General features: G+C 43.6%; 1 protein-coding gene across 2 annotated transcripts in view; it reads left to right on the forward strand.

The window, feature by feature from the left end:
* Window positions 1-4,783: 4,783 nt before the first annotated feature.
* Window positions 4,784-27,873, forward strand: part of GAB2 (GRB2 associated binding protein 2) — a 183,827-nt gene continuing 160,737 nt past the window's right edge. The window contains exon 1 of one of the 2 annotated variants that reach the window (XM_026518191.4): window positions 4,784-4,991. In XM_026518191.4, the coding sequence (XP_026373976.1) occupies window positions 4,917-4,991 (75 nt within the window). In that variant the 5' untranslated portion in view covers window positions 4,784-4,916. The remainder of the gene's footprint in view (window positions 4,992-27,873) is intronic. The other variant, XM_026518192.4, reaches the window with a different exon arrangement.

Here is a 27,873-nt window from a genome sequence, read left to right on the forward strand (position 1 = left end):
TGGGTCCCCAACAAAACAAGAAACCAGCAAATCTGCAAAGCCACAATGCATGCATTTGGTGCAGAAGAAAATGGCATTTCTTGTCACCTGTTGGAAGAAACCCACTTTAACTCAGGGGACATGATTTCTCACATGTGTGGGTACAAGGGGCTAAGTGATAGCACCCCTATAGGACTGTCAGAATGAGGCCAGATATCAGATAAACCACAAATGATTTATTTCTTAGTCCCAGAGAGGAGAGTGTCTGGGGAGTCTGCACAACAGTGTCAGGGTTTGGAAACTAAGTGTTAACAGTTACCTCTCTGGAACTGAGAGAAGTCAAAAGGTCTAAGGAGCCATTGTTTTAGAAACTACCCAAGGATTTCAACCACCTCTAAAACTGAAACTGCATAGGATTACCTCTATCTGCTTAGCCCTTCCCACGAGGCCAGTCCCTGTGGATTTAAACACTCCAGCTGCTTACAAGTATCTTCACAGATACTATTTTCTGGTGTGGATGGATCAGAGAGACTTCTGGATGCTCCAGGAGTCCACAGCCCCCACGTGCCATCCTTTAAGGGTTGTTGGTTTGTTTTTGTTTTTGTTTTCATTCTCACAACATTCCGTGAGTATTGACTGTGTGCCTGACGCCATGCAGGGAGGCTTCGGGATACAAAATGAGGAAGATGCAACCCTGCCCAACTATTTGCAGTACACTGTGAGAACCTAATTTATACAGGTGCAGTGTGAATTCAAACAAACATGAGCAGCTATGCTGAGGAGTGGGGATGGTGAGTTTTAAGGAAAGGGGCTTGGTTCAAGATCTAATTCAAGGTAGGAATTCTCTACGAAGGAAGTAAGGGGCCATCATGCAAAGTATAGTTTGGAGCACGAGGGCACTTTCTCAGGCACTTGACAAGTCTTTGTCCTTGGGAGAATGTGGTAACTATGCAGCATGATCTGTGAATACACTGGTGTACCGCCCTCACCAGTGTAAGCAGAAATGTCCCAGAAGCTTAACTGCCCCAAAGCAGCACAGGTTCCAGTTTCTCACAAAGGAGAAATTGGGAAACCGGACTTGCTCAAACTTTTCCCTATAAGAAAGTTTATTTCCAAAATATCTTCCACTGGGTGTAATGTCAACTCAGTTTTTTAGCAGCTGCAGACAGGGAGGAAACCCAATTAGGTCTTCAGCCACACCCCAAGCCCACTTTCAGATCTCAGTCCCCTTCCGATGCCAGAAATTGGTTTGAGTAGGTCACAGTAATTTGATGGAACCAAATGGCTCAAAGCATCCAGGGGTTAAAGAGGCAAACACCTCAACATTCATGAATCCCGTGTCCTGACAGTCACCAGCTGAGGTGGCTCAGCTGGCCACACTGACCTTGGCAAGCAGTACTCAGCTCTGAAATTAACCTGTCAACTAAATTGAAGGGGAGAAAAGGCAGCATGGCTAGGACACAAACATCCATCCCCCACCCCCGGTCCAATCACTGACGTCAAGCCTGGCGTGGGTGGTATTAATCATGCCAGCCTGGTGTGCAGTTGAGGACAGCTCTCCTTCCAACCCGTTCCTGGGACCGTTCCATCAGCCATGCACCTGCCGCTGGCCACAAACCCTCAACTCCCAGACAGGCACGGATGCAAGGCTGTTGCTGACGACACTCAAAGCCAGAGTGCACCCTTTAGAACCCAGGCTTGGGAGGGACGGAGGAGGGGGAAGAAAACCTTGTGCCCGTGTTTTCTTCCCAGGTGTGCAGTTCTCTCATCTCTGCAATGCTTCCTCCAGAGGAGCTCTTGCCATAAGATGGTCATTTCCTGAGGATTTAATGAGAATATAGAATTAATGACCCAAAGCGCTCTTTGCAGCCGGTCATTAATTCCCCTCAGGAAATACCCATGGTCTTTAATCAAAATTGCCTAAATTATAGACTAGTGATGCATGTCCTCACAGGTTTGGGGGCTGGGGTTGGGGGGCTGTCATCCCTACTGGTTCCGATAGATGGCGCCTATCTTCATGCAAATAAATCACTCCTAATTCATTTTCCATTTCTCACCAGTGAAAACCAGAGGGCGAAAGAAAAGAAAAGAAAAGAAAAGAAAAGAAAAGAGAAAAGAAAAGGAAGGAAGGAAGGAAGGAAGGAAGGAAGGAAGGAAGGAAGGAAGAAAAAAGAAAGAAAGGAACAGCAGGGAGTGGAGAGGACTCAGTAAAGGCCCAGACAGGAACATTCTGTCCGAGGACTGTTCCCAGCCCTGGCACACACCTCAGGCTCAGACTGAGCCATACCAGGGTGCAGCCAGGGACCTTAGCAGCTTTCCTGCCAACTATGGGTGCAGCCTGAACTGGGTGCTGGCAGCTAAGTAATGAGAAAGGTGGGGTGGGGCCAAGAAAGCACCAAGAAGAGCCCCTTTTTTCTAACTTTTGGGAAAGGAACGGTATGTTCAGAGACTTCTTGAAGCTGATACAAGTTTCCCTCACTATCCAAAAGTTTGCTTTATGCCCCTTCACTTTTACAGAATACTTACATTACTACTTGGTTTTGCCCACCAAAAGAAATTCAAGGAGGATTTTCACTTTTAGGAGATATTGCTTCTTCACGTTACCCCATGTCAGCCTACCGAGAAGTTTCATGGGAATGTACCACTTTCGGATTTCGGGGAAGACCTGTACTCTGTAACTGTTGGCTTTCAAGGCCCCTCCTGTCATTGGCCCAAAACATCAAACTTTTATATTTCCACATGGAATTATAAATAACGGGGGACAAAGGGTCTTTTGCAAAACAACGTAAGACCCTCAAGAGCTTCTGGCAGAATGCAGCCCAACCACCATTTCTGAACCAGGAGTCTGAACCAGTCTGTGTTGAATCCTACAACTATCAGAGGGTACGTATTAGAAGACTACTCTTCTAGGGAAGGATAAGGCGTTTGTAAGCCTCACTTGCATCCTACACCCCAGCTGCAAACAAACTATGCAGCTCCCTCAGACTGCAATCACTGAGACTTGGCACCATGACTCAGATGTGAATGAAGTCAGAAAGATTGCTTTATTTTGGTTGGGAGTCACCGCCTCCTGATTGATTTGGCAGACTTGACTATTTTGATATTTGTCTCACAGGGTTTCAAGATACTTAAAGCAAGAGGTTAAAATGGCTGTAAATCTAGTGGTGGCCCTTCAGTGTGGCTTAAAGATCTCTAAATTGGAAGGCTAAGGGAGTTCTGGTCCCAGCCAAAGCCTGATAGTTCTGGCTTAACATTCAATCCAGCAGCACACCAGATCGTGAAGAAAGTCAATGAAATGATGGGTGCAGGGGAGCTGATCTCTACCTCTCAGGATGCTTAGAAAAGCTAAGCATATAGTAAAGGATTAGCTTTTACAAACTGATTGAAGAGTGAACTTTCTCCAACCCAGGCAAGATCTGTAAAACTAGAACAGTGTCCAGCAGCTTGAAACAAGGAGCTTTGCTGCGCAGAGACAGGAAAAGGAACAACAATAGCCTTGGTCTTAAGTTGTATGGGAAGTGTTGAGATGAGGCTTCTCCCACTCATCTACCCCCCGGCACAGTACCCTATGATGAAATGGCTTACTGTCCTCTTCTCGGAGAACTTGGGGGAGAACCTTCCTTTTAATGCTGCTCCTAAAAGGTACTTTCTGAGTTGAAAAGAGCCCTGACCAAAGGTGGAGTTTTTTTTCTCCACCCTCCCCCAGAAGTACTGAGGTTATCAAGTGTGTGCTTACACATAATTTATTTCAGTTAAACCTCACCACAACGCAGTGAGAGAAGTTATCATCAGATTCCAATTTTCATCTGAGCCCCAGAGTGGTTTTATAACCTGTGTCAGTGAGTTGGAACTCTGCGGAATTTTGACCCCAGTTTCTTGTTCTACACCACCTTGCCTTCCAATTCACTATGAAATACATTGACTCATTTTTGCTTCGATTCTGCAAATCACACGAATTTTCTTCTGAATTGTTTTCCCCAGAGGCAATGCGGGAGCCAGCTGGACTTAATTTCCTGGTAATAAGAGGCCCCCAAGTTGATCTGTAGACACTAAAGCAATTACCCCACTTTAAATAGCAGATGAGCAAGACCACCCTCACCCCACCCCCAGCCCCAGCATTAGAAACTTGCCTCTCCAATGCACAGGCTTCGGGGCTTTAGGCTATCTGCAAAATGGGACTAATAACGGCTCACCCAGTTTGTAGATTTGTGAAGACAATCACGTAAACAAGGAATGTAAAAGCGCCCAGCAGGTAATAGTCTGTTTTCTTCTTTGCTTCTCCCGCCAAGGGGGTGCGAGAGTTAATGAAACTCTTGCTGGGAAGCGGATCACTAATTTCTGCCAGAACCTGACCCACTGAAACCTGAAACTCGGAATGGATAGGAAACGCGAGCAGCCCTTGGGTCCCTGCCTGACGACCCTCTGTGAAAAATCGATCCGCGATCGAGGGCGCGCAGCCCCTTCCCTTCACCCCACCCCCACCCGGGGCGCGGCCGCCTCCACTGCTTGCTGTTGAGGCTTGGGGCGGAGGGGAGCAAGACCCGGGGACGCGGCCGGCGGCAGGCTTCGGCGTCCGAGCCAACCTCGGGCCTCCCCGGTCCCAAGAAGCCAGGCGCTGTTTGCGTCTTTGAAGGCGGCCCGCCGGGGGGCGCGGCGGACTGTGGGCGTGGCGAGCGCGCGCCGCCCTTTTTCCTGCTGTGGCGCCCCCACCGCGGCCCGGCTGGGAGTGCGCGCCGGTTTGGGCGCGCGCAAGGAAAGCGGGAGCGCGCGAGGCAGCCGGGCCCGCGCCGCGCCGCCTCGTCCTCGCCCCGCGGCCGCCGGCCGCCCCGGCCCCTCCCCTCCCCCGCGAGCTGCGCACCGCCGGCCGGCTGACCCAGCTGCCCGCGCCCGCGCCCTTGTCCGTCCGACCCCGCGGCGGGCTCCAGGCGGCCGGCAGCATGAGCGGCGGCGGCGACGTGGTGTGCACCGGCTGGCTGAGGAAATCGCCCCCCGAGAAGAAGTTGAGGCGCTATGTGAGTGCTGGCGGCGAGCGGGTGCGGCCGCGGAGGGCGCGGGTGGGGGGCGCCCCGCGGCCTGCCAGGGGCTGGGGGCTCCGGGAGGGGCGGCGCCGACGGGGAGGGCGGGCCCTAGGGTTCCGGGGGGCGAGGAGCGGCCGGCGCGCCCCGCGGCTCGGGGCTGTGTGGGGCACCTGCACACCTGTCACAGGTGCGCCGCGGAGGGGCGGAGCGGGCGGGCGGGCAGGTTGAGGCTGCTGCTCCTTCTCCGCTGGGCGGGCGCGGCGGCGGCGCCTCCCCAGCCAGCGTCCGTGTAAACTAAATACGGTATTGAAGTTTGTATTGATTGTTTTTAGAGACCGAGAGAGTTGATTCCCCGGGCTGGGAGACCATAGTAACCCCGGGCGGCTTCAGCCTGCAGGGCTGGGGGAGTGGGCGGGAAAGGGGGGGCGCAGTCTGCGGGGCGGCGCAGCCCGGTCCCCACAAAGGGCGAGGCGCCTCACACCCTTTCCCCCTTCCCTTTCTCTGCCCGCCCCTCCCGGGTGACCGCCTGCTTCCTTCCAGTCCACAGCCTCTGCATCACGGGCAGCGTCAGCGGCATGTGCAGCTCTTGTATTAAGTGACTCATTTGTTTGTCCCCCTTCTCTCCCTTTATTCTGTATGTCTCTCACATACATCCCCCCCCACCCCACCCCACGATGGTGACACTGCAGTTTGGTCTGGTGTAACTGGCTCGGGTTTTGTGCGGTCCTTGGTGCCTGGGGTCGGGAGAGATCCAGGTTCTCAGTTGCCAGGTGGTGCTAACCGACGGTGTTTACCGAAATTGCTGGGACCGCCTCTCCCTTCTGTGTGAGAAACTGGCAACATCGAGGGGAAGGTGGTATACAGTCTGGTGCTGACTGGTGAGGAGGTCCGGCTAACACCCCCCCCCCCCCCGCCCCGTCCCATGCCTTGCCTGATGGGGTCAAAGTACAAGATGGTGCTAATTACAATCAGCCCTGGGCTATTGCAGGCGTTTGGAAATGGAAGGTCGGTAAAAGGTGTCAAGGTCTCTCTCATCTGTTCCCTCTTCACTTCTCTATGAAATGCCCTTGTTAAACTGACTCTTGGTGCTGGACTCTGGGATCATTCCCACAGCATGAAAGTGAGCTGTTGCCTTCCAGCTGCAGTGCATCAAGGGAGCTCTGAATAGACCCTGCCCTCTGTCAGCTGCACCAGTGGCTGTCCATGGGGGGAGAGGCAGAAGCTTACCAGAGTTTCCTGTCTTGGCTCCCCAGATCAGAACTGAGGGACTTCTGGCCTCTGGATTGAGGAAGTGACATTCTGTTTTTCAAAGGAAGTGTTGTTGGGGAGTGCAAGTGTGTGTGTGTGTGTGTGTGTGTGTGTGTGTGTGTATGTATGTATGTAAATGAAAGCAGGCTCTTATTTAAATCACGCTGAGAAGACTCTATTTAACAATGACTTTTGAAAGTGGGCATAGATTTAAAATACAGTAGGAATGAGGCAATGAAGTATTCATCCCAGTTCTAAAGCTCATTTTTCAGGGATGTCCAGGTAGCCAAAGCAGTATAATTACTAAGAAAGAAACTTTTCCCCTTTGCAGAGTTGTTATCAGCTCTTTAGGAAAGGTGAATTTTTATATTAGGCTAAGGATGAGTAATTTGCTATTTGTGTTTTTATAAATATAAAAACAAAAGAAAAAAAATCATTGGCCCCAAAGAGCTTCTGAAACTCTTAGTAAAAGTGTAATAACATTACCAGCGAGTGAAATAGAGTATCCAGTGAAAATGTGACTTAATTTTCAAGTTAGAACACTCTCTAAAGAACCTTGAAACTTTTTGATACAGTTTGCAAACAATTTGACACCCTATCTGTATTTGCCTGATGACTATTTCAGGTCTATCACCCAGACTCTTTTTATGACACATTTCTTTGGTATTTTTGTTCTCAAGCAACTTTAGCTCAAAAAACAAAAAACAAACCCAGAGAACACAAACAGAAAAACAAGATTGGAGGCTTTGGAGTCAAGCACCTTTTTCACTCATCTGAAATACTTGACACCCTACAGTCATAATGATGACCTCAGCCTCTTTCCCATTATCTTTGCAGTTCCAGCCCATCGACCTCTGATCAAGCTACTAACAGCTTTTCTTAGGCTTGGGGGTGATGTGTTCCATTGGTATGACTGGAAGTCTCCCCTCCTGTGGGAGCTCAGTTCTCTTAGTTAAGACCGAGCTGATCTGTCTAACCCCAAACTCATGGGCTTAGAGTCTTCCTTTACACCTTATTTTCTTTTTGCATGTTGAGAATTTTTGCACCTTGTTTTAAGTTAGAATTTTGTCAGCTCCCTGTGTTCATGAGAAGCAGTCTGGGAGACAGATAATTCCCAGCTCCATTGCTAAACACACCCCCAAATAGCTGCTTATTCTGATATGTATCAAAGGCGTGTGGTATTATGGATGGATAAGTCTTCATTATAAGAATATATCAAGCATCTGAGATAAAGAGAAAAGAAGTTAATGAAATAAATTGCAAGTACTTACAATTAATTTTTAAAACTTCTTTCTAATTTGAGGTGCGGGTAAGTTTAGGGGGAAAAACAACTCGAAAGAAGCCATGGCAAATGTTACCAGGGATTACGTTTAAGGATTTTTTTTTTCATCAGTCTTTTCTAATTTATTAATCATAGGAAAATGTAGATATCTATTCAATATCTATCTATTGCTGTGCATATTGGGGGAATTGCAAAAAGTGACTTCTGGAAAATGGTATTGCCTCTGGGCCATCATGATACCTTTGCAGTGGGAGGCTAGCAGAAGGAACAGACCTCCCATCATGCTGTAGTATGCCTGTATGTGAGTGTGTGTGCATGTACACAAACAACACACACACGTACACAAACAACACACACACGTATATAAGGCTGAAGCCAGATTTTCTCAAGGAAAAACATTTTATGGCCTACAGTGCTCTAATTTTCTATTAATTTCACTGGGTTGATAGATTGAGGGGCAAAGATTGGTAGCAACACTGCCCTCTAGTGGCTAATTTGGAGAAAATTGTGTATTGGTTCTCATGAACAACTGCAGTGAGGAAACGGTTTATTTTTATTTTATTAAGTAAACTTATTTATTAAGTATCTGTGTCTCAGAGACTGGAGTAGATGCTGGGAGTAAAAATTGAGCCATCCCATCAGTCTTAGCAGATGACCTTGCCTTCTCCACAAAGAACATTGAAGCTGTCAAAGAGTAGCTGTGTGTACATACTACAACCGTATTTCCAAATTTACCCATATCTGCATGTTTCCTTTACTTTTTCCCTCTTCATAGAGTAGGTGAGGTGTCCCTTCTTTAGGGAGGGACAGTGCTGAGATAATGACCTGAGCTGATGCCCCGGTGCCCTGATGAGGTGCCCCTTCTAACTGAGCAATCCTGCTGCCCGTGCTTTGGATCATACCTCATCCTGTCTATTCAGATCATTATTGCCCCTTCTATCATGAATCTTCTATGTCTTCCCCTTTAGCTATCCCTTTCCATTAACATGTAAACATACTCCCCTTTAACAAAATCCTCCCTCAGTATCACATCCTTTCCTTCTCACGATGCTTTCTCCTTTTCTTATTTATGGTTGTTGATACTGTCTCCATTTCTCCTGCCTTCTTGTCATTTGGCTCCAGTCTGAAACCTACTTTGTCATTTCACTAAAGCTGTTCTCTGAAAGGCACCAGTGACACCCAGGTCATTAGATTCAGAGGTCTGTTTTTTCACTCCTCATTTTAATTTCTTCACTGCTTAGTTAATATGATAAATGCCTGACTTTTCTCCTTTTTTTGGCCACTCTAGTCTCTTTTGTTAAAATGACCCTCTGTACCCAATCCTTAAAGTTGGAAGCTCATTTATAGTCACAGGGGTTGTGGTCTAGGCTCTTTTCTCCTCCTCAGATGTCTCATCCATTCTCCTGGCTTCAATTATCATTGCATGCTGGTCATTATCAAGTTAAATTTCCATCACAGAGCTGTGTTCTGAACTCCAGACTTGCATATACAGTGGTGAACTGGACATCTCTACTCAAATGTCTCCCGGTCATCACACGCTCACCACACCCAGAACTCTCAGGTATTCCTCTGCTCTGTAAATGGTGCCACTGACTACTCACTTGCTCAAGTGTGAAACGGGAATCAACCTTGACTCCTTGTCATCCACTACCCCACATCTCATCTTTTACCAAACCCACTAGGGCTATCCTGTTTCTCTATGCTTCTCCATCTTCACTGCCATGACTCTTTTTTTTTTTGTTAATAATGATTTTTTATTATATTATGTTAGTCACCATACAGTACATCCCCGGTTTTCGATGTAAGGCTCGATGATTCATTAGTTGTGTACAACACCCAGTGCACCATGCAATATGTGCCCTCCTTACTACCCATCACCGGTCTATCCCATTCCCCCACCCCCCTCCCCTCTGTAGCCCTCAGTTTGTTTCTCGTAGTCCATAGTCTCTCATGTTTCATTCCCCCTTCTGATTACCCCCCCTTTCTTTATCCCTTTCTTCCCCTACTGATCATTCTAGTTCTTATGTTCCATAGATGAGAGAAATCATATGATAGTTGTCTTTCTCTGCTTGACTTATTTCACTAAGCATTATCTCCTCCAGTGCCGTCCATGTTGTAGCAAATGTTGAGAACTCATTCTTTCTGATTGCTGAGTAATATTCCATTGTATATATGGACCACAACTTCTTAATCCAGTCATCTGTTGCAGGGCATCTCGGCTCCTTCCACGATTTAGCTATTGTGGACATTGCTGCTATGAACATTGGGGTGCATATGGCCCTTCTCTTCACTACGTCTGTATCTTTGGGGTAAACACCCAGTAGTGCAATGGCTGGATCATAGGGTAGCTCAATTTTTAACTTTTTAAGGGACCTCCACACGGTTTTCCAGAGTGGCTGTACCAACTTGCATTCCCACCAACAATGTAGGAGGGATCCCCTTTCTCCACAGCCTCTCCAACAATTGTTGTTTCTTGCCTTGTCAATTTTTGCCATTCTAACTGGCGTAAGGTGGTATCTCAGTGTGGTTTTGATTTGAATTTCCTTGATGGCTAATGATTTTGAACATTTTTTCATGTGTCTGTTAGCCATTTGTATGTCTTCATTGGAAAAGTGTTCATATCTTCTGCCCATTTTTTGATTTGTTTATTTGTTTCTCGTGTATTGAGTTTGAGAAGTTCTTTGTAGATCTTGGATACCAGTCCTTTATCTGTAGTGTCATTTGCAAATATATTCTCCCATTCCGTGGGCTGCCTCTTAGTTTTTCTGACTGTTTCCTTGGATGTGCAGAAACTTTTAATCTTGATGAAGTCCCATAAATTCATTTTATCTTTTGTTTCTCTTGCCTTTGGGGATGTGTCATGAAAAAGGTTGCTTTGGCCGATGTCGTAGAGGTTGCTGCCTATGTTCTCCTCTAGAATTTTGATGGATTCCTGTCTCACATCGAGGTCTTTCATCCATTTGGAGTTTATTTTTGTGTATGGTGTGAGATAGTGGTCAAGTTTCATTCTTTTGCATGTAGCTGTCCAATTTTCCCAGCACCATTAAGATTGTCGTTTTAATAGTCTTCGTTGAGGACTTACTCTGTGCCAGGCACTGTGCTTAGGCCATTGATCTCTTAATTTAGTCTTTTTTTTTTTTTTTTTTTTTTTGACAGAGACAGCCAGTGAGAGAGGGAACACAAGCAGGGGGAGTGGGAGGGGAAGAAGCAGGCTCCTAGCAGAGAAGCCTGATGTAGGGCTCAGTCCCAGAATGCTGGGATCACGCCCTGAGCCGAAGGCAGGCGCCCAACGACTGAGCCACCCAGGCGCCCCTTAATTTAGTCTTTTTATCCCTAGGAGAAAAGATGTGACTTGTCCAATGTCACCTGATTTTGTCCCAAAGCCTAAGCTTTTTAAAAAAATTATTATTATTAAACTTCTCCTCTGAGGTAATCATAGCTGCACATCCATTTGTAAAAATAGTAAAGAGAGATATGTGTACTCTTTACCCAGTTTTTCCTATGGTAACTCTCTGCAAAACTAGAGTGCAATATCACCATCAGGATATTGATGATGGTAGAGTCAAGATACAGGATATTCCATCACCACATGATCCTTCATGTTGCCCTTTTTTTGTCAAACCCACCACTATCCCATTCCCACCCTATCCTTAACCCATGACAACCACTAATCTCTACTCCATTTTTATATTTTGTTTCAGGAGTGTTATATAAATGGGTTCATACAGTTTGTAACTTTTGGGGATTGGCTTTTTTCATTCAGTGTAATCTTCTGGAGATTCATCCAACTTGTTGTATGTATCACTAGTTCATTCTTTTTTATTGCTGAGTAATAGTCCATGGTATACATGTACCATATCCATTCATTAAACTGTTCACTTATTGGTTTTATTTTTTAATTTTTATTTTTTTTAAGATTTATTTCAGAGGGGAGGGGGTAGGGGGATGGGGTAGCTGGGTGGTGGGTTTTAAGGAGGGCATGCGTTGTGATGAGCACTGGGTGTTATATGCAACTAATGAATCATTGAACACTACATCAGAAACTAAGGAGGTACTGTATGGTGGCTAACTTAACATAATAAAACAATAGAACAATAAAAAAATTTACTTGAGAAAGAGAGAGACAGGGAGGGGGTCAGAGGGAGAGGGAGACAAGCAGACTCCTCACTGAGCAGGGAGCCTGACGTGCGACTTGATCCCAGGACCCAGAAATCATGATCAGAGCTGAAATCAAGAGTCTGACACTTAACTGACTGAGCCACCCAGGCGCCCCTCACTTATTCATTTTAATTTCCATTTCCCTATGGCAAATGATGTTGAACATCTTTTCAGATGATTATTTGCCATCTGTATGTCTTCTTTGGTCAAATGTCTCTAAGTCTTTTGTCTTAGCATTGTTTGTTTTTCTGATTTTGGGTTTTTTTTTTTTTTATTTAATTAATCTGTACACCCCACGTGGGGCTTGACTCACGACCCCGAGATCAAGAGTCGCCTGTTCCTCTGACTGAGCCAGCCAGGCACCCCTACATTGTTTGTTTTTTTTACTGCTGAGTGTTGAGAGTTCTTTATATGCTCAGGATACTAGTCCTTGTCAAATAACATGGCTTGCAAATATTTTCTCCCAGTTTGTGTCTTGTCTTTTCATCCATTTAGCAGGGTCTTTAATAGAGCAAAAGTTTTTATTTTGGATGAGGTCCAGCTTATCAGTTTTTCCTTTTATGAGCTGTACTTTTTTTTTTTTTTTATTAAGTCGAAGAACTCTTTGCTAAGCTGTGGGTTGCAGAGCTTTTCCCTCTTTTCCCTAAACATTTGTTAGTTTTAAGTCCATGATCTATTTTGAGTTCATTTTTGTATAAGGTGTGAAACTTAGATTGAGACTTTGTTGTTGTTGTTTATTTTTGACATTGGATGCCCAGTTGCTCCAGCACCATTTGTTGGCAAGGTCATGCTTCCTTTATTCAACTGCTCTTGTACCTTTTTCATAAATCAGTTGGGCATACTTTCATGGGTCAATTTTCTCTTCTGCTCCATTGTTCTGTGTTTCTATCCTACTGCCACTACCACATAGTCTTGGTAACTGTATGATAAGTCTTAAAATCTGGTAGACTGATTTCTCCACTTTATTCCTGATCAGGTTAATCTTAATTTTTTTTAAAAAGTAAATTTGAAAAGTCAGCTCATCATTAGAAAATTTGAACAATATTAAAGTATAAATAAAAATTAACTATAATCCCATTGGTGTTGAATTTTTCTTTAAACTTGTCTTTTCAACAAAGAATGTAAATGTAGCAAATATGTTAGTTTAATAGTTTATGAAGTAGCCATTATATGCTAAGCACTCAAGTTCTGGGACTACGAAGAAGAAGAAGAAGAAAAAAAGTCTTCCTGGAGAGGAGGCCATAACTAGAAGTAAGCCAAGAGAAGAAAAAGTCTTCCAGCCTGTGAGACCACTGATGGTGGAGGACCGGGGGAAGGAACTGCAGAGTGTGTGCAGGGGCACTAAAAGAGTTTGTTGTTGCTGTACCATTTGCAAGGTGATGAAGATAGTGGGCTGTGAAAAGAACATGGAGGGGGGTGCCTGGGTGGCTTAGTCAGTTAAGCATCTGCCTTCAGCTCAGGTCATGATCCCAGGGTCCTGGAATCGAGTCTTGCATCCGGTTCCTTGCTCAGCGGGGATCCTGCTTCTCCCTCTGCCTCTCTCTCTCTCTCTCTCTCTAACAAACAAATAAATAAAATCTTAAAAAAAAAAAAGTGGGTTGGTAAGAACAAGGAAGAGGTATAAATGGCCAACAGGTACGTGAAAGGGTGCTCAACATCCCTTTCATCAGGGAAATGCAAATCAAAACCACAATGAGATATCACCTTACACCTGTTAGAATGGCTGTAATTAAAAAGAAAACAGTAGGGAACTTCCTCAGAAAATTAAAAATAGAATGATCGTATGATCCAGCAATGTCACTTCTGGGTATATATCCAAAGGAAATGAAAACAGGATGTTGAAGAGACATCTGTGCTCCATGTTCATTGCAGCCTTATTCACAATAGCCAAGATATGGAAACAACATAAGCATCCTTCAGTGGATAAATGGATGAAGAAGGGGTGTGTGTGTACTGTGCTTGGTGTTTTCTGAACATTCTTCATCCATGAGAAGGAAGGAAATCCTGCCATTTGCAACAACATGGATGGACCTTGAGGGCATTATGCTAAGTGAAGTAAGTCAGAGAAAGAGAAATACTGTATGCTCTCGCTTATATGTGGAATCTAAAAAAGCTGTGCTCGTAGGAGTGCCTGGCTGGCTCAGTTGGAGGAGTGTGTGACTCTTGATCTTGGGTCATGGGTTCAAGCCCCACACTGTGTAGAGTGGTGTAGAGATTACTTAAATAAATAAAACTTTAAATAATAATAAATAAGCTGAACTCATAGAAATAGTAGAATGGTGGTTCCTGGAAGTTGGAGCATGGGGGAAGTGAGGAGATGTTAGTCAAAGGATACAAACTTCCAATTAAAACATGAATTAAGTTCTAAAGATCAAACGCACAGCATTGTGATTGCAGTGAAGGTGCACCATATTGTATACTCGAAAATTACTAAGTAGATATTAAATGTTCCCATCAGAAAAGAGAAATGGTAATTATGTGATGTGATAGAGGTGTTCACTGATGTGGTGGTGGTAATTGTATTGCAATATATAAGTGTATCAAGCCATTGTTATACACCTTAAACTTATACAATGTTATGTGTCAATTAGATCTCAATAAACCAAAGACCAAAAAAAAAAAAAAAGAAGAAGAAGAACAACAACAACAACAACAAGGGAAAAGGAGGTCTCAGAAACAAGAGAATTTAAGATTTATTTCTAAACCATCCTAAGAAGCCAGAGCTTTATTGCGACAGACTTTTGGAGTATTTAAATAAAGCTTATGTCTGTCCAAATTCCTGGGACAGATAACCAGGTGGACATTCCTTTAGCCGCTTTCTCTTCTGTGGTCCTAATCACTGGATTGATTCCTTGATAGTGTTTATCACATCAAAGAGACTGCTGTAACCCAGGGCCAGTCGCTGAGCTTCTTATCACTAGCATTGGATCAAAATTCCGCATTTGGAATCAACCACGTGGCTATCAACAGATAAATGAATAAATGCATTTTATAGAAATATATCCAATGGACTATTATTTGGCTCTAAAAAGAAAGTTTTGACATGTGGATGTCCTGCACCATGGATGAATCTTAGTGACATTATGCTAAGTAAAGTAAACCATTCGTGAAAGGGCAAAAGCTATGTGATTCCACTTACGTGAGGCACCCAGAGGAGTCAGATTCATAGAGACAGAAGGTAGAATGGTGGTTGCAAGGAAAGAAGAATGGGAAGCTATTGTTTAATCAGGGCGAAGTTGAACTTCTGCAAGATGAAAAGACTTCTGGGGATAGATGGTGGTGATGATAGCCCAATAATGTGAATACTTCATGCCAGCGAAATGTACACTTACAAATGGTTAAGATAAATGTTATGATGTGTGCATTTTACCACAATTTACAAAGAACATGACTCCTCATTTGCTAAGGGTTGGTACGTGGCGCAGCTAATACTTCTAATCCAGGGGAAAAAGGATAGAATCTCCGTAGCATTGAATGAGTCTGGAATGTTCTCTCGGGGACATCTGAGGTCCAGAAGCAGTAAAACTGTACAAAGCAGGAATGCACGCCTGCTGCTTTGCTTAATGAAACAACTTTGATGTTGCTTTCTATTTCTCGTTGGCCTTTCTCTAGAAGAGAATAGTGGACTAGGAGAAACAAACTGCGGGCTTCAGAGGGGACGGGGGTGGGGGAATGGGATAGACTGGTGATGGGTAGTAAGGAGGGCACGTATTGCATGGTGCACTGGGTGTTATATGCAACTAATGAATCATCGAACTTTACATCAAAAACCAGGGATGTACTGTATGGTGACTAACATAATATAATAAAAAATACTATTATAATAAAAAAGAGAGAGAATAGTGGAATATGGTAACCTCAAGCTTATAGGAAATGCTGAGGAGTATAGGTTCCTGAGCAGGCTACTGCCTGCATCCAAGTAACATTGACAAGCATTTATAGAGTATGTTTTGTGTCCTTTGTCTTCCCAAAGGAATAAATCAATATTCAACCCTGGCTTTAAGGAACCAGCAGGCCAGGGAGACCAGAAGTACACATGTAAAACAGATCAGTGCCCTTACATAGAGATATATGGTCCAGGTAGCATGTTCATGAAGGCAAGAGCTATGAGCATAGAAAAAGATAGAAGGGCCTCCTGGAGGAGGAGGTGGGGGTATGAGTTGGGGCCCAGGAAGGAACATAGCAATTGAAGTGGGAAAGGGGCAGCGCACATGGGATGGGGGCATGGAGCAGTGAAATTCCATCCACAGTGCGGTCTATAGTAGAAATCAAAAAGAGGTTTGAAAATAAGTGGAGAGCTGTGGGGGATAGTCCATGGAAGACCTTAGATGATAGAACCTTTATTAATGAAGAGTATCACTCTAACTCAGTGAGTCTCTGCCTCTCATTCCCTCCTTCAGGGTGAAGTGTCACTGGTGTGTTGACATTGTTTGTCTTCAGAAGATCTCTGTCTTAGTATTTCAAAGGCCTTTGGGTCCCTGAGCAAATGACTTGATTCTCTGAGCCTATTTCCTTGAGCCTATTTCCTTGTCTATAAAACTGGTATAATATTTTTTTTACAGGATTAAAGAATTAACTAGGATATCAAGTGAAAAAAATCTTAATGCAGGGTCTAGCCCAGAGTAGGTATTTAATATTGGGGGATGTGGCAGTAGGCGTTGATGTCAATTTATAATTGTTAACCCTCTCATAGGAACTCTGAATGTGAGCACGAGTGTCTTTGCATCCTTTTCAAATTTGGGCCAGACCTGAATTTTACAGTATCAAAATATAAGTGGAATTCCCAAGCTAGATATGACATCAAGTTCTAGGAAGTTAAGTTTTTCCTGAAAGGAACATCTCAAGGGCCTTCTGATCTCAGAGAAGGGGAATAAAATCACACGGGGGTTTGTCTGAAACTATAACTTTGGCCAGTCCCTGGGAAACTTGGATGTGCTAGGGGATGTAAAGATCAATGTAGGAGATTCTGAAGCCCATGTTCAAAAATCTTCCAAAAACTTCCCAGTAAGTGGTAACCCTTTAAGCCCAGATGTCCCTCTACCCTCAGGGCTCCTCCAAAGTGAGCCCTCTTCTTGGCTTGTTTCCATGGCGTTTTTCCGCCTCTAGTTCGACATTCTCACATCAGGCTTGTATCTGTCTCCCTTTGCTAGGCAATGAGCACTTTACATGACAGTGTAAGTATCTCACTTAAAGCTTTGATGCAGGCTTGGAGCCACTTGTCCGGTAGCAGCTACAAGGAAGGCAAAGTGGTTGTCATTTATTCTTAACAACCTCCTCCCCTGCCCGCCCCCCCGCCGCCAGCTGTATACTTGGTTCTTACTGTTCATCTGCTAATTGTGAAAATAGTGAGTGGGTCCCTTGGGATCCTTCAAAGTAATTAATTAGGACATCTGTAATATCATTATGAGATTACATATTTAAATACATTTGATGTGTTTGAATCTTTTCTAGTTCTTTTTTTAAATTTTTTTTTTAAAGATTTTATGTTTAAGCCATCTGTACACCCAACGTGGGGCTCAAACTCACCACCCCGAGATCAAGAGTTGCACGCTCCGCCGACTGAGCCAGCCCGGCGCCCCTAGTTGTTATTCTTATCGATGCTCATGTTGTAATATCTTTAGCCAGTGGCTAGAATATCTTTAGCCTTCTGAGTCCTTTCAACATGACCTTACTAGTATTTGATAGCTTCTTTGTTATCTGGTATGGCAAGATATTTCAGGTTTGTCTTGTACATTTTCTGATCCAGACCTAGGATTAGCCATTTGCTCAAAGAATCCTTTTCTTTGAGTAAAAATGTTATCTAGAAACCCACATGGGCATTAAGGGGCTCTGACTGCTGTTGGGTTGGTCATACGTATAATTTTACATGGTTATAAGCAACTTCAGCTATCACTTTGTACTCTGCTTTTTCTCCTCCACAATCCAGCACTGTGAATATTTTCACTTCTTCGTAGTATTTTTTCCAGTTTTTAATTATGAAAAACTTCAATCATACACAGTAGTAGAGAAAAGGGTCTAATGAACACCAATTCACACAGTTTCAAATACTATCAAGATTTTATCGCATTTGTTTTATCCCTTTTACTCTTTCTTTGCTAGAGTATTTTAAAGCAGACCCTGAACATAAGTCTTAAAAATAGCACGTAAGTGAGCGTACCATACCTTATGTACACGTGTCCTTTGGTTAGACGTATATTGTTACTTCCAGTTGTTCACTGTGATAGACTGTACAGACCTCTTCTGCTATATAGGTGGAATTTCTGAGAATTTCACCCCAGCTGATGGCATTTAAGTATCACACAGCATCACTACCGCTCACTTGGAAGATTTTCTTGGACCGGCTATCCCTGTGTCTTCCCTTCGCCTGCCTTGGAAGAATGTTCTGGTTGGAGTTCTGCTGGCTTGCAAAAACAAGGGAAAGTGCTAAGTTTTATATATAGTAGGCTGATTTCCTTATGAGGATTATAGGAATGAGTCTGTTGCTTTGATCTTTTGGTACAGTTTTCTAGAGGAAAAAATGAATATAGGCTAGGTATACAGACGCTTTTTTGGATATCAGCAGAGGCTACCTTGTGTTGAGGTTAATGCCCTTTAGAGGTCTTTCTGAAGATACTCTCATTAACAAGTAATAAGAGTCTACAAAGTACATGGTGTTCCCCTTCGAGTTTATAATCTTGTTGGGAACATGGTTGAATTCTAATGGCAGGCTGTACACATGCCAAGGACCAGTGCTGTAGGCGCCCAGGAAAGGCTGGTCTAGCGTGGTCAGTGAGTTCAGATTCACATGACCCATGTTTGTATTTTACTTGCTGCGTAATCTGCAGTTTCACATTTCTACACTGATTTCCTGATACATTCTTAGGACTCATTTCACGTGTCACGTTGTGCCTGCCTTTGATCCTGCCCTCCACATAGAATGAGTCCCAGGACCCCTTCTCCTGGCTCTTGTGTTATTATGTAGCCTTAGTACCAGGGACTAACTGTTGGTTTAGCTTCCAGAGTGTACCCTTGTAGCCCTGGTACCTAAAGCATAGTAAGTTATTGGTTGGCTAGTACTTTATATGCTTTTAAGTTTTGAATAAATATTACTTGAGGATTGGTTACGTTTCTTTGGAGAAAAAAAAGCTTGAGCTGGAACTGGATTGAAAATGCAATTTTTTTTTAAGCAATAAGTTTTGGGAACTTCCATGGGATAGGCTATTAAAAATTTAATTTTTGGTAATACTTAAATGTCACCCGTATAATAAAGTTATTGGAAACAGAAGATTACAAAAAGCAACAATATGAATAAGGAGCACCTATAATACCCTCCCATGGCATAAACAATGTTAACACTTTAGTGTATTTCCCAGTCTCTTTTTTTCTATATGTGCTTTTTACAAAGTATAAGACCGTATCACCTTTTGTATGCTTTAGTATATTGAAAATATTTCCCTGTGTTAGAAAATAGTCTTCTAAGACACGGCTTTTAATGGCTGCTTATGCAGAATAAGGTAACACAGAGCTTCTCAAGTATGTGTAATATAAAGACACTTTATTCAGAGGGGAGGGGGGTGGGGAATGGGATAGACTGGTGATGGGTAGTAAGGAGGGCACGTATTGCGTGGTGCACTGGGTGTTATACGCAGCTAATGAATCATCGAACTTTGCATCAGAAACCAGGGATGTACTGTATGGTGACTAACATAATATAATAAAAAAAACATTAAAAAAATAAAAAATAAAAAAAATTTAAAAAATATAAAGACACTTTAAACAATTTTACAGGTTTTTGATGTTGAATTAAATTACCTTTATTATGTTACCAAAATGTCTATAAACATAAACTATGAGATATAAATATATACTTAGAGCTCTTCTACAATTGTAAAAACAAACAGAATAACAAATTAAAAGGAAACCCTTCAGAACCAATATAATTCACATTAACAACAGTAGATATTTTGCTGAAACTAAGTTGCTCCTTGAAATATGAATATGGCCCTTACTTCTGTGGAACCTGTCTGTTCTGTGCCTCGTTCTTCTCTCTCACCACATTTCTATGTTTGAACTACAGTGAAACCTTGGTTTGTTTAGCAAGCCATTTGGCTTTTAATTGGTATGACCACATTATTTATATGCTGTCACCTCTGTCTTTTCTCATTAGTCATTAGTGTATGAAAATTAAAGAACTTAATACTTGATATTAATAAAATTATAAATGTAAATTCTGGTAATCAAGAGGCAGCATTTACTCTTAAGATGATCATTCAGATATCTAGACTAGGTATTTTAAGATCACCCTGAAGGTGAAAACTCAGTATTGAAAAAAAATGTTTGAAATGGATTTGCAGATCCCTGGGAGTATGGCTTTGGGCCCTGTATTAAAAAATCTGGGTATGGGATGCCTATGTGGCTCAGTGGGTTAAGCATCTGCCTTTGGCTCAGGTCATGATCCCAGGTCCTCGGATCGAGCCCCACATTGGGTTCCCTGCTCAGCGGGGAGCCTGCTTCTCCCTCTCCTGTTCATGCTCGCTCTCTCCCTCTCAAATAAATAAATAAAATCTTAAAAAAAAATTCTGGGTGTATTGTAAAAAGCATGGGCTCTGGGGTCAGCCCTGGGTTAGAAGCAAATTTCTTTATTTCAGAGCTTTGATTCCCCAATTTGTGAAGTGGAGATAATGGTAAGATCAGCTAGTTAACTGAATAATTTTAACTCAGAGTGGTGTAATCATAAATGCTTTTATCTTTGTCCAGTCATAACTCCCAACTGTGCTTCGTCAAAGTCTTCTCTGCAGGGCAGATCCCTTGATACCTTTGGCAGAGTCCACAGCCTTCTGGTCACTCAGGGTTATTGATAGGCCACCATTTTAAAATTTCAGTGTACCTAATTGAAAGCTTTTCCTCCTCCTATTACTGACCCAGACTTGTGGTTCCGGTGATATTAGGTGGAAGAAGGTAGATTTGGTTTATTTGTCTACTTCCATTCTCTGTTCCTCATTTTGGAGAATGTAGGGTTGGGGGACAGGTAGTCTGTCTGGGATACTTCTGCTCTGCCTCTTCTAGGCATGTGTAGGGACAGGCGAGAAGGAGAGGAACAGGGATAAGTGTCTCAAATGGCCACTGTTGTGTCCTCCTTGATGGCATTTACTGTTGCCTGACCAGCACTGCCTGTGTGTGTGCTCCCTACACTTGTGAGTTCTTGGGAGGGTTTTCCCACTGCATGGTTTGTAGATTTGGAGACGAAACTGGTGTTAAGTTCTTTCAGCCTCTCTCAGGCCAATCCCTCCCTCTCTTGTATCCCACAGCTGGGCTCCACTTGCTCATGTGACAGCACTCTTGGGGCGGCGTGGGGTCGGGGGGTGGGGTGGGGTGGGATCTGATAAGAGAGCTCAAGGCCAGCAATTTCCATGGGACTGCTTGATCCAGGAGACTCCCATCCATGCCAAACAATGGGTGAACAGTATTGGTGCCCCTTCTCGCTCCATTTCCCCTTTCCCTGTCCAGAATGGTGCAGGGCAGATCTGTAAGTTAATTGCCTGAACAGGTATTCATTAGGCATTATAATTTTTTAAAAATTCTTGTCCCGGGGCGCCTGGGTGGCTCAGTCTTTAAGTGTCTGCCTTCGGCTCAGGGCGTGATCCTGGAGTTCTGGGATCGAGCCCCACGTCGGGCTCTTCTTGCTGGGAGCCTGCTTCTTTCTCTCCCACTCCCCCTGCTAGTGTTCCCTCTCTCGCTGTCTGTCTGTCTGTCAAATGAATAAATAAAATCTTAAAAAAAAAAATTCTTGTCCCAAGCCTTTTTTTTTCCGCCTCTAATCTCTGTAAGGGATTCTCTTAGAAGAACCCTCCATAGGGGTAGGGAGACTACCAGCCAAAATAAAGCACTACCCACTAGGGCATGGGACCCATGGTTTCCTCTCCTCATCACTGCTCTTCCTTTGCGTAGTGAGGAGGGAGAGAGGCCGTGTGGAGGCACAGGTGATGGTTGCATGAGAAGGTCTCATACAATAGCTTCTTAATAAATTCTTGAATTAGCCCAGCCCTAGTTACTGACTGCTCTCTTTACCTTATGAGAAACTTACCACCTCTCTAATCTTAACTCTGGGTTCTGTTTACCACTTGAAAAATCTCACTCATGGTAAGCACTCTGTAAATGGTAACTGTTACGTTCATGGCAGTGCCAAATTTATTTGACTCTTCCGTTGTTCGACATTTAGGTAGTTTTCTATTTTCTGCTATTTTAAATAATGCTGTGATGATCTTTATAGCAAAGACTTGTACTCTTAGGACAATTCCTATAAATGGAATTTCTAATTCAAAGAGTACAGTTATGGGGCACCTGGGTAGCTCAGTCATTAAGTGTCTGCCTTGGCCTCAGGTCATGATCTCAGGGTCCTGGGATCGAGCCCTGTATCCGCTCCCTGCTCAGCAGGAGCCTACTTCTCCCTTTCCCCCTGCCTGGTCTCTCTCTCACTCACTCTCTCAAATTAGTAAAATCTTAAAAAAAAAAAAAAAAAAGTACAGTTATTTACAAGGTTTCTGTTATAGCATGCCAAATTGCCTCTCAGAAGGGATGAAGTTTTAGTTCCCTGATTCTTCTCTGATATAGTGTTATTTTTGAAAATACTTGACAATTTGACAGGTAAAAAAGTAGTTCCTTGTTTTAATTTTGATTTCTTTGCTACTGATTTGAATATATTTTCACATATTATTGACTCATTTTTTTAATGAGTTGCTTCTTCAAATGATAGGTACTTTTTGATATAAATAGTTGATGTAATTGAGAAGGAGGACTGAGTGGCTTTGGGTAAGGTAAACAGGGAACTTGGAATAACCTGAGCAGGGATTCTCCAGCAGTAGGGAGGGAAAGACTGACCAGACGTACCCAGACGTTCCTCTTATTTAGTGGTTCCCTTCTTAGACCTTTTTAGCTCTGATTCCATAGATTTTCCCCCCATGCAGCCGTCTGATCTTAATTTGGTTTCAAGGCCTACCTCAGATGTCACCTTCCTCGTGCCACTTCCTGATTTCCTTCTGAGGGAGCCTGTCTTCCCACATCATCTCATTATACCTCTGCACAGCTCTTATGACGTTGCTATGTGACTGTGTTTTTAGATCTCTCTCTCCTTAGTTGTGTGCCCTCCTCAAAGGCAGTGATTTTTCTTTTTTGACCTAGTGTTTGGCACATAGGTACTCACGCAAGAGATAAGGTGATGGATAGGAATCATCCTTGCTGTCTGGTAACTCCCAGTTTATCAAGGAAAATAGACCTCTAAATTTATTAAATATAATGGAGAGTATTCTCCTATGCCAGGGGTAGAGGAGAGTGTCACAAGAGAGTGGGGTACAGTGATCGATTCCACTTGGAGTGGAGCAGTAGCAGGGAATGCTCAGGGCAAATGACAGTTGAGGTAGGGTTTTGAAGAATGAGTAGGAGTTCATCAAGTTGGAAAAAGAACATTTCAAGTAATGAGAACAACTTAATAAAGCTATGAGCACATGAATGTTGAGGGAAGCTGGATGGGGAAAGGATTAAGAATGAGGTTCAGGGGCGCCTGGGTAGTGCAGTGGTTAAGCAACTGCCTTCAGCTCAGGGCGTGATCCCAGCGTTCTGGGTTCGAGCCCCACATCAGGCTCCTCCACTAAGAGCCTGCTTCTTCCTCTCCCACTCCCCCTGCTTGTGTTCCCTCTCTCGCTGGCTGTCTCTCTGTGTCAAATAAATAAATAAAATCTTTAAAAAAAAAAAAAGAATGAGGTTCAAGGGGCCCACTTCCTTCTCCCCAGGACCCCACCTTTACTCACCATGAGCTCTTTGCTTTGTCTGGAATTTCTTCCCTCTCCCCTGACTCCTCGGACCCTATCAGCCATTCCAGGAGTTACTGAATACCTATCATATATCATGTGCCAAGGGAAAAAAGCAAAATTCGTGGACAGCTCTGGGAATGTTAGCGCCATATTGAAAATGTAGACAAGAGAATGGTGTCTTACCGGATTCTTTTTGGATGGCCCAGATTATAGCTTCTGTAGATAAGATAGGTATTCCTTTTTTTTTTTTTTTTGAAGATTTTATTACTTATTTTAAGAGAGAGAGCACACACAAGTGGGGGGAGGGGTAGAGGGAGAGGGAGGCTCTCAAGCAGACTGCACACTGAGCATGGAGCCCGACGTGGGGCTTGATCTCACCACCCTGACATCATGACCTGAGCCAAAATCAAAAGTTGGACACTTAACTGACTGAGCCACCCATGTGCCCCGATAAAATAGATACTCTTAACAATAGTGTTATAGTTTATTTAGTCTCCTGTGATGAGATAAAAGTTTATCTCAAACCAGGCTTAGACAGAGAAAATATAGCCTTTTTTTTTTTTAAACTGATCTGCTTCTCTATCATTTCCCATCTGTTGTCCCAGTTACTTTTGCTTCATGATAAATCTTTGGACATGATAAAGCATGCCCAAAACTTAGTGGCATAAAATAACCATTTTGTTTTGCTCATAGATTATGTGGGTTACAAATTCAGACAGGGCATGGCAGGAACTTGTCTTTGTTCCCCAGTGTCTGGGGCCTCATGTGGGAAGCCTTGGATGGCAAAGTTGCCTCGGCTGTTAGGAACTGGAGTCATCTGAGCATGTCTTCACACATAAATGTCACCAGGGCTGGGATGACGTGGAGACTGTGCCCGGCTGGGGCTCTCTCTGGAGCACCTGCAAGTGGCTTCTCCATGCAGCTTCCAAGTGATCAGTCTTCTTACCTTGTGTCTCAGGGGCTCCAAAAGTGAATGTCTTAGGGGCCAAAATGGATACTTCATGGCCTTTTTTAATGGCCCAGCCTTAGAAGTTACACAGTGTTCCTTTTGTCAAACTCCCGTGGTCGAAGGAGTCACCAGCCCACTCAGATTTAAGGGAAGGTAAATAGACTCACAACCTCCCGCTAGATAGAACGTCGAAGAATTTGTGGGCATTTTTAAGTCTGTCATCATCATATAATTTTTCAGGATAAACAGTCTCCCTCGAGTCTTTTCAAAATTCAGCTTCCTAGGAAGAGCTCTTTGAGTAAATGCTCATCGTTCAGAGTTCTGCCCACTTCCCTTCCTCCACCCTAAAATCTTGTTAAGTCAGGGCAGGGACTATGCGGCATTTATCTCCAAATCCTTATCAGCCTGGGATGGTGTCTGGCAGACAGTCGATGCATAACCCCTATTAGTGCCTCCTTCACGAGAATGCATACCGTGTCTCTGTGTGAGTTAAAGAGGATCCGTGAGGATATCTACACTGGTATCTGTGTGCTGTCCTCTGCTTCATTGTCGGATTTGGAATATATCCTGGAGTTGTTGGCTGAGTTGTAACTAATTCTGTGTTGTCCTTTGGATGTGATGTGCAGAAACCCTCTGTGGAAGCTGTGGTGTGTTGTCTCAAAGTTCCTGTACACGGAGAACTCTTTGCTTCAACCACAGTCCTCTGCCGGTCCAGCAGTCTCTTAGTAACTTCCGAAAGCCCCACACGCCATACTCAGGCTTTAGGGAATGAGCAGTGCTGCCCCAAGCTCATCTTTTGGCCTCCTCCTGCTGCTATGGCCAAGCCTTTGCTTTCATACCATATATCAGCACAGAGCTGAAAATGACCTTGAGTAGCCTGAAGCCCGTGCCCTGTTATGTCTGGGAGAATGGAGTCTTGGTATTTCGGAAACTCCACGGCTCCCTGAGTTGAACCTGCTCTGATGGGAAGGAGGAGTGTGTATGTGGGGAGCAGGCATATGAACGAGAGTCATGTATTTGTTGATCTCTTCTCCCCCTTTCCTTCCCCATAGAGCCAGAAGGCACAGGCTTCTCTCTCTTACTTCCCCTTCCATGGCCAGAGCTGCTCCTGATCCCATCCTTTCCTGCCCAAGCTTAGCTGCTAATTCAGGAGGCACTTTATAGATGGAGTACGTGAAGAGAAACTGCTCTGTCCACAAGAGGGTACAAATTAGAAAACATTTCAAAAATACTGAAGTCTGAGTAAAATTGTATTATATTGAAGCCCAAGTAAAATTACAAAAAAAAAAAATGGTTATAGACTTGCTTCTTTCCCCTCAAGCACATTTTCACAACTCCAGTACCACAATTCCAGTGAAGTTTGGAAACTTCATAGCAGGAAGATGCAGGTCATCATCAGGACCCAGAAGTGCTTCCCTGTCCTTGCTGCTGACTTTAAAGACTGAATTCCTGAGCCTCCATTTTCTCTTCAGTCAAATGAGGATATGCTCTCCGTCTTCTGACTGGCAGCTGTAACAAGTTTAATGGGGGATCGTTACATGAATACTCGGATGATTTGCATGGAAACCAGCCTCCATCCCATTCTTCCTAAAAGTTCCTAACAACTGAGTGTTTCCAATTGATCTGGAGAGCTTTAAAAAAATTCAGATGCCAGCCTGCTGGGGTCTAAGTAAATCAGAACCTCGGAAGGTTGGGGCTAAGGGGTGAGTGTTGAAAAGTTGAATTCGTGTGGCTTGGCGTACCCCCATCAGAAACCTCTGAAAAAAAAAAAACTAAAAGATGAGACATACAAGATTGTAACATTCTGCGAGTCTTTCTATGAGATTGTCTAAGCCTTCTGTTTAAGTTGGACTTGACCAAGTCAGAACTCATTTATTTATAGCCTGCTCTCGTGGCCTCCAAAGTACTAATCGCCTTGCCAAGCCCCGTTTCATTTATTCCAAACCGTTTGTAAACGGAGAGGACAGATGCAGAGCGCCTCCTTATTTACACGAGCGTTCATATCGGAGTGTTGTATTAACCGGGTTTGTGATCGGTAAGCTTTCAGCCTGAAAGTGCCGTCCGCTCTTGTTACTGCATTTGCTGTGTGTGGTGCCAGTAAGGTGGCCCGGGCCGGAGCTAATGAATTTGTGTGGTGGTGGATACGACAGGGCGTACATTATCCTGGAGGGAGCAGTAGTATCTTATCCTTGTACAAAGGGAATGTGCAACGAGTGCCTAAAATGCCCGCGGTGCGCAGGGACCTCTGCGAGGCGTCGTGAAGAACCGGAGTGTTCTAACACGGAGTCCCTACTGAGCTGACCTGGGTAACCACCAGGGATTTGTGTAGGAGGGGCGGTCGGAGGGGTTGCAACTTTATAGTGTCTCGGGTTGTTTTTTGTTTTGTTTTTTTTCAATAACAGCTTTATTGAAATATAATTCAGAGACCATAAAATTCACCATTTTAAAGTGTATAGTTCAGTGTTTTCAGTATATCCACAAAGTTGTAAAACCACCACCACTACTTAGTTCCAGAACATTCTCTTCCCGAAAGGAAACTTCATACCTAGTAAGCAGTTACTCCCCATTGCCTACTCCCCAAAGCCCATGACAACCGCTCTTCTGTTTTCTGTGTGTACAGATTCGCCTATTCTGGATATTCCGTATAAATGGAATCATATAATACGTGGTCTTTTATGACTGGCTTCTTTTACTTAGCATAATGGTTTCCAAGTTCATCCATGATGTAGTGTATATCTCCTTCATTCCTTTTTACATCTGAATGATATTCCACTGTGTGAATAGATCACATTTTATTTAACAAGTTTAATATGATTGTTAAACGAAGCTTGAATAATTTGCATGGAAACCAGTTTCCTGTCCCATTCTTCCTAAAGGACCCAGTGGAATTGCTAGGTCATATGGTAAGTCTATGTTTAACTTTTCAAGAAGCTGCCAAACTATTCGTCTCAGTTTTTTAAAATAATAAGTATATATTCATATGCTATTTTTGTACTTAAAAACCAATTTTAAGTTACTTTTAAAATGGAACAGTATTACAGGGGATGCTAAGAGTATATACCCAGTTCTGATTGTATTCTCTGGAACATGCCAAGTTCTGTTGCCTTTATAAAAAATTAAAGTCCAAGAATCAGAACAGAAGATCTACTTCCGTTCTATTAGAGTCTCTAAAAGAAAAGAGGGGGAAGAACATGGTCTTGTTCTTGATGTCAGTCTCAGATGTTTCCCCCACCATAAAATGTTACCTTCCCTGTTCTCTTCTCAGAGCATGTTGATTGAAACTCTGTCCTGGCACGTGGCTCTTTCTGCCCAGGAGCTAGTAGGTCTAATCCTGCTTGATTATGAGGACTTTGAGAGCAAAGACTGTTCATGTGTTTGTATGTGCAGTACCTGTAAAGCATGTGCTTAATATATAGCCATTAAAATGAACCTGAATTGTATTAATATCCTTAG

Source organism: Ursus arctos, unplaced genomic scaffold (genome assembly GCF_023065955.2).
Source record: "Ursus arctos isolate Adak ecotype North America unplaced genomic scaffold, UrsArc2.0 scaffold_22, whole genome shotgun sequence".
NCBI lineage: Eukaryota > Metazoa > Chordata > Mammalia > Carnivora > Ursidae > Ursus > Ursus arctos.